At 38.0% G+C, this 9,944-nt stretch overlaps 1 protein-coding gene across 2 annotated transcripts; it reads right to left on the bottom strand.

Annotated features, from left to right (window-relative positions):
• LOC122079978 (lysine-specific demethylase JMJ706-like) lies at positions 1-9,944 on the bottom strand. Of its 2 annotated transcripts, none has more exons than XM_042646803.1 (11): positions 9,531-9,944; positions 7,796-8,180; positions 6,589-6,745; positions 6,290-6,509; positions 5,977-6,030; positions 5,806-5,885; positions 5,427-5,704; positions 4,924-5,322; positions 4,421-4,827; positions 4,046-4,297; positions 1-870 (listed from the first exon to the last, which is right to left on the bottom strand). In XM_042646803.1, exons 1-11 carry the CDS (start codon positions 9,531-9,533, stop codon positions 460-462), a joined length of 2,646 nt encoding a protein of 881 aa, XP_042502737.1. In that variant the 5' UTR covers positions 9,534-9,944; the 3' UTR covers positions 1-459. The 2 variants fall into 2 exon arrangements, with proteins under 2 accessions (XP_042502737.1, XP_042502738.1); XM_042646804.1 differs by having other exon boundaries at positions 4,046-4,294.

Genomic DNA, 9,944 nt, shown 5'->3' with positions numbered 1-9,944 from the left:
TAGAATGAAAGAGAAGGGGATTTTCTCTGCATTTTATTCAAGTAGTACATGCTACAGGGACCAATTGATGCTATATAAAAGAATAAAGAACTTTGGGAAGGGAAGCAGCGATTAATCTATGAGACAGTGGGGATACCCACTTTGCTCACAACAATAGAATGATGAACAAAATTTACAATAGAACTCTACCCAACTCCTCTGCTTTTAGTGCAGGAATGGCTCCCTGCCAAAGATTAAAAACAGCGGCCGAGAACCCAAGAATCTGACCGTGCCAGGCCCTAATTTTAGGCCTGCACAAAGAATGTCTCCTTCTAAACTCACCCTGTTAATTGTTGCTGCTGCTCCCATAGTCAAATCAATTTTGGCTTTACGTGTTGTTAGAACCCCATAAGAGAAATGAAGTTAGAAAAGCCAGATCAGGCTCTAGAAAAGAGCTCCAGATGCAAGCCTGTCAGATTTCTAGTCGGTGTCTACAAACCAGCTTCTTGATCCAGGCAACTCTCCCCTACTAGGAAATGATGGACCTCTAACTTTCAGGCGTTTTTGCCCAATCTCAAGAGGTGACAATTCCCTCATGGTCTTTCTCATATCAACCTGGAAATCGTTCCTTCTATTATGATCTCTTGGTTTCATTCTCTCAGGCTCCTCCTCCCTGTCTGCCATCTTCAAGTTTGTTGGTGATGGCCTGAACTTTAAGGACACAAAAGCTGTGTTTCCACTAACAAATCTATCCTTTGGAGTGGGACATGAAGCTTCCTTAGAATTAACATTGGGACTACAATGCCGATCAGGCTTATGGTTTATGCAACTGTCAGATGATGACTGCCTTAATTCTCCTTGAGGATGGAGTTTCTTCAGCCGTTTTAGCCCCTGCAATATAAGAAAATCTGTCAATCAGACACCTTCCTCAGGAACTACCCAACCATGACTTTCACGCTAAAAGAAGAGAAGAGGATATTTAAATCGACGGCCCAATATTTATCCAAGGGGGAAATTTTTTAAGCCAAATCAATATAGGTTACCAGCATTTGCTAGTAATGAAATAATTAAGAGAAAGAAACATATAAAACAATAGGATCCAAATATAGATTTTGGTGGGAACACATGATTTATTAATGCAATTACAAGTCAAAATTTGTATGAGAAAAAAATTTAATATACCTAAGGGAATGAAATTGCAGTAATGATTACTATAACAATAAGAAGAATAATACAACTAACAATAATAGAGCAATCCCATAGACCACCAAATTGAATACCATATGTTCGGCAATGTGAGCTTGAGAGATATTTGGAATCATAGATAGAGCTCCTTTTTCTTACCAATGTAGAGCTTTCTGGTTGGGCCTGCATGACATCAGTGTTCCATTCCTTTTTGAGATGTTTTTTATTTATAGGAGTAAGAACCAAAAAGTTCAAACTATTGAACAGCAGAGGATAGAATTGATCTCATCCAACCATGCAGAATCAAAAGGACTGAAATCATCCCAATTGTTTCAAGCAGTAAAATTGAGGACAATAAGCAATAAAGAACTCTTCAATTGCTTCATGCTATCAGTCACAAAAATCGTAAGTCATCCTCAAAATCAGCAGAAAGAAGTACCAGTAAAACTTTGGATGCCTCGAAAATTGCAGCTCATAAAAGGACATCACAACAAAATTTCTAAATTTGAAATACAACTAAACACTCTAAGTCAAAGGGCTGCCTTGCCATACAAGACCAGTCCTGCCACATGGCAAAAGATCAGTCTGGACCATGCAATTAATGATATATAATCACATGGCATAATTTTTGCCCTAAAAGAGAAACCCTGATACAGAATCTCTCCCCTCCCCACCCCCCACCCAAAAAAATAAACCCAGGTGGTAATTAGTTGGTGGCGGTAAAATAAGTTTTGAGCCCAGGTCAGTGGCATGAACCCACAGAGACTTGAGAAAAGGTCTAGCACAAAAATCCTGCCACCTTTTTCACCAAACCATTAGTTAAACCTGAACTGGATTATCAAATTTGTAACCAATTTTGACAGTTTTTTACTGGTAAGTTCAATATATCCAAAAATTGATCTGAAACGCGTATTAGATACAACAGAGAAAACCCCAATAGGGAAGGTTACATTTCAGGAGCTGGTAAGAAGACTGAGATTGAAAATTCAAGATTTTTTGGCCCTGTACACAATAAAGATCCTGATAGAGTAGATGCTGCACAATGTTTTACTATTCCATTTGTTGAATGTGAGTTTATTATGTCAAAGCCTATGATAGGACAACACCGTAGAGACAAATTCTTATCGAAGGAAAAGCTGAAATAATGATGGCATTATGATGGAGGGCCTTAGGGAAGAAAGGGAAGAGAAGGGAAAGGGAGGGAATCACACAATCACATATTGCATATATCCAAACAATTTCGTTCAATAATCAAAATCTCTCTAACATGTCCATCAACTACAGCCAATATATAGAAAACAAAGACATAAAATTAGAAACTCTACTAACATAGTATCTAGCCTAAACTAGGAAACAACCATAAAAGGAAACTAATGCAAAGGAAATAAATCCTAAATCTTACATTCAAATCTGGAAAATATAAGGCATGAAATAAAAGACTTAGTAACTACTAATTTTATTTCCAACCCTTGTTGGACCAAAAAACACTGGGCTTTACCGGTTCTTCTTGTCTTTTGGCTTCCATAGCCAGTCATGCTGGTCCAACCAAGTAAGGGCAGCCGTATCTACATCACATTACCATATATATCATTTCTGCTTTATCTGTATTACTTTTATTTTACTCAATTTTATTTTTTTTCCGCATTCCTTTTCTCACTTCAGCATCAGTCTTGCCATTAGCCTATTCAGTTAGTAAAGACTACAGACCTTCAGTGAGGTGTAGTGTTTCAGTGCCTAAATAAGATAACAGTGCCATTTACATATTGTGATGGGTATAATAGCTCTTGGGACCAAACAGAAAGCTCCAGAAAATCACCGAAAGTCCTTTGGAAATCACTGCTAGTGTAAAGCAAGCACTAGCACTGAAAAGAGATGGATAATGGACTTTTGATTTCACAGCTGTTTTCCTCATATTGAATGTTACGACAAGGCATGAACAAAATGCCCCACTGTAGGTGCAAATACCAATGAGGCCCTCACAAGACATAAATGACACAAAGACACACATGGGCAGTCTCCATGAGAATATAACAAGATCTTTAAGAAGAGAAAATTCAGAAAATAGTAAAGAGAATTATAACTTTTTTTTTTTTTTGATAGGTAGGGAGGGAAACTAGATAACAGCCAAAAGGCTCAAACTCGAGACCTCCTGGTGAGCGTGAGCTTTTTGCGCACCACAGCTCACCAACTGCACTAGGCAGCTGTTAATTACAAGTTACAACCAACCTTAGCAGACCAAATAACACATTTAGCCCTTTTCTTCCTCATTCAATGATGCAATGAAAAACTCTCCATCTATTTCTTGTTTATAAATTGTTACAATCATTTACAACTTTTTAATATAAAAACCGCACAAAAATGGGACATAGTGCCTTAATGCTTACAAATCATGCTTCAGGCAAATAAAAATGCTTCAGCTGAAAGCCTTAGAACTATTAGAAATAGGTATGATACCAAGGTCCAGCAAAACATTTAGCAATTTTATTGCAAGTAAAGCATGGGTCATTCCAGACCATACAACATGTGCAATATCGAAGAAGAAAGATGCAGCAGAAAAAAGTGCCATACAGAATACAGACAACAAAGAGTAGAGCAACCCAGTGCACAAGGCTCCCGCTACTACAGGGTCTAGGAGGGGAAAATGTATGTAGCCTTACCCCCTGCTTCGCAGGAGAGGTTGTTTCCAAGTTTTAAACCTGTGACCAACATGTTGCAATAGTGCAACTTAATCATTGTGCCATAGGCTCATCCACTACAGACAACAAACAGTATATTCTTAAATTTTTGTAAGTACAGTCAGTAGACTTTGACTGAATAAGCCAAAAGCAGTAAGAATATTGTCATTCAAAGGAAAGGGAACAAAGATCACATTAATTTATACCTGGTTTTCGGAGGACTTTGAGGTCATTACAGTGTTCTCTGTTTGTTTTTCCACTTTCAAGGATGATCTACGCTTAACCCTGAAAATTTCTGAATCAGAGTCATCACTAAATTGATCTTTAACGGGCAAAACTTGTGACCCCTGCAAAGTTCCTTGATGGGTAAACAAGCATTTTCCATACGAAGGAGGAGATAAAGAAGATGCAATTTCATTGCCTGCTACTTTTTCACAACCCTTCAGATCCAGATCCTGCTGCATGATGAAATAATAAAGCAAAAATAAAATAGACAATTTGTTGGTTGATACATAGAAAGCAAAGGGGGGAAAATTGGAAACAAAGTTGCAATTTTCTAAAATTCCGGAGGAAAATCATACCTGTTTGGGCAGTGGTGAGCTTTGTTGTGGACCCAGAAAAGAGCACAGAGTTGATGCAGCACAAGAGAGAGAAGAGTCTACAACATGAGTTTTCATAAATTCCCCCTCATTGTTCAACATGGGCAGGCTACAAGAACCATAATCTATATCTTGTAACTGATCTTCTATCATAAATTCATGGTTAAGATCAAATTCTATTTCACAATACGGAAAATATCCATCCTCTTTGCATTGTAACAAATTGGGCTGCGGGCACAAGTCACCACCACATTTTATTTGCTCTTGAATTTCCTCTAATATTCCCTCTTCCTGCTCAAACCTCTGGGCAGCAGCTTCCATTTTCGAATGATCCCCCCTCACAAAAAGAACTAGATCGCTCCCACATGAACAGTCAAGTGACGTGATCTCTGGCAAGCATAATTAGAAATATATTTCCATTAAATGCACTAAAGTAGATTAATGTCTGAGGAAGTGAAGTTGAACAAAATAGGGAATGCCCATACCATGGCGAAGGCAGATAGAATGTAAACAACAGTTGCACTTAAGATATGCCACGTAACAGTCCCGTTTGCAAAGGCTGCATAGTATAGTGCCCTGGGAAGTAGGAGACATCCTAATTCCTAATCTCCTGAGTGACCAACGAGCCCGGTGCTGGAAACGCATTATATGCACAAAGGAAACCTTAATGCAGTGTTGAGAAACCAATTCTGTGAGTGAATAATCCAGAGCTTTACATTCAGGAACTGATGAGCACTTGAAAAGTAGCATTGCTTCTTTACAGAGAAGCTCCTCATGAGGAAGAAGTGGTATCCTGCCAAGAAGAGCATAACGTCGGCTGGCCACTGCCCCCAGTGGGAACCAATCACCAATTGCAAAGTTTACTGCCTCACCACAATTAAAACCTAAAGTTGCATAAAACATACAAATTAATAATCTCATCTACGGTTTAAAAAATCCCATATGAATAGCCACACACCCACAGAGAGAAGTTTCTGAAGCATCCTACCATGACTGAATCCTGCATGATATGCTCTAGGAAAGGTGATAACAAACTCCCCAGGCTTTTGTACAGCCTTGTAGACTGGGACATTCTGTTCTAACAAAATATTTGGAGGAAACATAGTTGTTTTTCCCAAAAGAACATCAAAGGCTCCATCCTCTCCTTCAGTAGAAAGAATATCATGGACATATACCCGCTCACGAACTGCCTTTTCAAAATCCAGAGCTGCATGACCAGGAATCCCATACCAAGTTTTTGATGCCCCACAATGATGATAATTAATGCTGTCATTGGAAAAGTTAAAACAGGTCAAAAATCAATAACAGACTATTTACACATGAACAAAAACACTAAAGACATCAGAGCAGTTGCAATCCATGTGTACCTATACAAGTAATGATCTTCAACATGCCATGCAAACATACTGAATAACATCCCAATATAAAGCATGGGTTCAGTTACACCCTGAAATGAACCAATGTAAGTCCAAAAAACTAAACAAAAATGTCGTTTGCAATTAATGTCAATTGTAGAAGGCTTAAGAAACCAACAGTACCGGAATTGCATTTCCTAATAGGCGCAGCGTAGATTTGGGCAGTCGAGAAAGAGTCTGTAATCATATCAACAGAGAATCATAAATGAATCAGCAAACAATGGAGTAGACATGAATAGAATGAAAGACCACATCAAGGTATAATCGAGGTTCATAGAACATTTTAAAGAGCCAGATGAAGCCATTGGTCACAATTAAAATAACTGAATCTCCTAGAAAAAATTTCTAGATCTTTTTAAGTTATAACAAGATGTAGGTAGACCTCCAACAAAAGAAAGCAACAAAGAGGAGAAAAAAATAAATAAATAGTCAACACCTTCAAATTCCACTTGCTTTTCCCAAGCTGGTCATTAGGAGAAGACGAGAAGGCACTACCATCAATATCACATGCATACTCAACAGTTTCTGTCTTGCCACAAGCTATTTCATGCCAGAATTCCTTTTCAAGATAGTTGGCAGGAAGACCCCCAGCGCTATAGTATCTGCGAGCAAACAACTTGTTCGCCATTTTCTCGAAATCACGGAATGTATACTTTCTGAAAAAAAAAACAGACTCAAACACTGTACGAATTAATCAAGCACGATAATATGTTTATTCAACATATGCTATTTTACCTTCCACTCATAAAAAAAGTGATCTTGTCATCCATATCCCACTCAGCAAGCCGAAGAGGTTGCACTCTGGTAGTAAACTTGAAACCAGCTTTCTCCTTCATCAATACGACACCCGCAGGAACAGAAGCACTCAAAGGTGAAATAATTTTGCAAATTCCTGAATTCCATTTAGTTCTAGGTCAGAGAGAGAGAGCGAGAGAGAGAGAGAGAGAGAGAGAGAGAGAGAGAGAGAGAGAGAGAGAGAGAGAAGAGAGAAGAGAGAAGAGAGAAGAGAGAAGAGAAAGAGAGAGAGAGACTTTGCATTGAATTAGCAGTTTGAAAGCACTCGAGCCATCAGAAATTGACAGAGTATTTTCATTTGTGCATATAGCTAGTGGTATTCAAGAAACATTGATTTCGTATTTGCAGAATTTTAATCAAACCATTGCTTCCTCAAGCGAATTACCAAAAACAGATTCTCTGCTCCATTTTCTATGTGAGTTTTTTAATTAATTCTACTCCCCAATTTATTTTAGAATCCTGCTATCAGTTCTATTACATCAAGAGAGCAATTCAATAATCATTCCATGGTCACAAAATCATGGCTCCACATGGAGTACAAATAGTTTTGCTAGAGAAAAAAAAACACACACACACACAAAAAAAAAGGGCACTGTTAACACAGACAGAGGAATCGGTTAAAATAAAAAAGGAAGAAAATGTTGGACAAAAAGAGAGCATCTAGATTGCATAAAATACAAATTATGGTCAATGTGACCTGGATATGACAAGGAAACAGTGTCATGAAAAGCACATTCATGCTTAAAATGAAACACACTGTAGTCCCTACCACTTAAGTGTCTAGGTAACATATGTTAACTTAAGCACTCACAAAATATTAAAAACACACACACACACACAAAAACAACCAAATTTGACATCTAAGCAAAGGAATGGAGTGCGGCAATGAACTAACACTAAAAATGGTTAGTATCAAGTGGAAGGGTGGAAAATTGAGAAATTCAACATAGGGAAATTAAGTAACAAGCATGCAAGCATATAATCTCTGACAAAATATGGTACATCAATGCAAAAACTGGTAAAAGTGACACCAAAAAAATAATGCAACAACAAAAACTGGTAAAAGTCAAATTTCAACATGAGAAAACCAATGATGAGAATGTTCGCTATATGAAAAAAGACAGATTTGAATAACTTAAAAAATTACCATATTTTGAAGCTTCAGAGGCAATTTTTTGCAGATAGACTAAAGGATCCTCAAACTCCTCCTTCGTTGGACGGAATACAGGGCACTCAGGAATTTTATCAGTCCATTCCAGATCAGAAGTATCAAACTTTTCCACCTTGCGCTTCAGAAAGGCATCTTTTTCTTTCGAAGCACCAGTAGAACTACAAAAAGCATCCAAACTTCTATGTAACCTCACCCCACATGATGCAGAAGCTCTTAAAGCATCCCCTCCACTTCTAGCCATCATATTATTAACACCTGTAACTTCAGAAGCATTTCCCAAGTTCAGCCGTTGAAGCCTTTTACGCTTAAAAATTTCTAGCCCATTTGTAGCCTCCTTGGACAGACAAACCCTTCCTTCCACCTGTTAAGTAAATGCATGAAAAGAAAACTCAGATCATAGGACTCAATACCTCAATAGAACTGGAAATAAATTCAAATACTGCTTCTTTTTGCAATGTGAGAAAACTTTCTGAATCCAAATTAATTACGTTGCAAACTCAGTTAAGGATGTTCTCATCATTCCATTTTTTTCGCACTATCCTTTCTAATTTTAAAAATAAAGATAAGCATACAGAATTCCATGTACAGGTGCAAATACACTCACAAGCAAGTGTCCGAATCCATGGACACATACAAAAGAAAGATAAAAAAATTTACACATGAATGCAGATGCACGTGTGTGCACACATAAATAAAATCCTACCATCTTTTCTAGGCATGAATCAACCACTTCAATTTCAAATGACAGAGATTTCTCAGAAACTTCGAAGGAGAGAAGTGAGGCATTTTAAGAGAATATTTAAGAATTCTTGTTCTCCATCCATCATCTATATTGCAAATGACAAAAATATTGTAGAAAAGAAGCTGAGGAACTGAAAAATGGCTGGTTCACCAGCATTTCCTGCAACGTAGATGACAGATGTAATAAGAAGGCATAAAATTCCAAAATGGGACAATAGGGTACTGGAAAAAATTGGATCTGGAAGCATGAATTGGGTGTAGCAATTAACATAAATTCTAAAGATTTGGAAAGCATAAGACAAGGAGCGGCTATTTATGCTTCCTTCAATTGCTAATTCCAGTGCATTGATTGCTCTCTCAGCAAATCAGTCGGAGCCCATGTGATGATGATCATCTTCCAGTCAATTAATGAGTACTAACTTTCCAAATAAAGGTTCATCTGAATGAGGAAAAAAAAATTAATTTAAATAATTCTGAAGGCTGAAATATCAGCGATGCATCACTTTATCCAAGTGGGAAACGGACTTAGATTTTGGTCACATTGAAATTTCTTCGGGTGCCCAAAAGGAAAAAAAGTTTTTTTTCCAATTTCAAAAAAATTTCCTAAAACACCCGAGTATAAGGCACACCATCTGGAATGCAAAAACAAAATAAGGAAACCACAATGGATGCCATAACAGCATTGACCACATTAATGAAACAGAAAATTTATCATCTATAATATCTTAGTAGCAACCAGATCAAACAACCCCAAAACAGATTCCAAGAGAAATATACTACGAAGAATATCAGCAACAAAGAAAACTGAACCGATTTCCTAGATCCAGCCATCAACTGGATAACGAAACAAAATCAAAACCAACCTAAAACTTCTTAAAAAGTGGGAAAAAATTCTTGCCCACATCAGGAAAAAAGTGAAGAACAAAAGTACCCAGAAATATAAACGCCAAACCTCACAACCAACACATACCATCTCATAACGAACGCTTCCTCTGGACTCCTCCGTCGTGTTCGTCTCTGCTCAAACCGAAACCCAAAAGGAAACCACATAAAACGAATCCTAGGCCTCGATCTCCACCATGAAGAATCAAATCCACACCCTCCTCAACAACCCAGACCACCACATTCCGCTAAAACAGAACAAAAACAAACGCTTCAGAAGCCTCTTAGATCCGACGCTTTTCGTCCCCGCAACAACGAATCCGCCGCAGAATTCAAGGATTCCTTGGGGCCCAAGCAAGAAAAAGGCTAACAAAAAGCGGTTTCACGGCGTGAACAAGGTGGTTTTCTGGTGAACACAAAGGAAGTTTTCCGGTGGAAGGAAGGGAAGTGAAACAATAGAAGTTACGGAACCACCAAATCCGAAGGCAAGGCTTAGCGAAAC

The sequence above is a fragment of the Macadamia integrifolia genome, chromosome 5 (assembly GCF_013358625.1).
Source record: "Macadamia integrifolia cultivar HAES 741 chromosome 5, SCU_Mint_v3, whole genome shotgun sequence".
NCBI lineage: Eukaryota > Viridiplantae > Streptophyta > Magnoliopsida > Proteales > Proteaceae > Macadamia > Macadamia integrifolia.
This window is presented reverse-complemented; position numbering and strand designations above follow the sequence as displayed.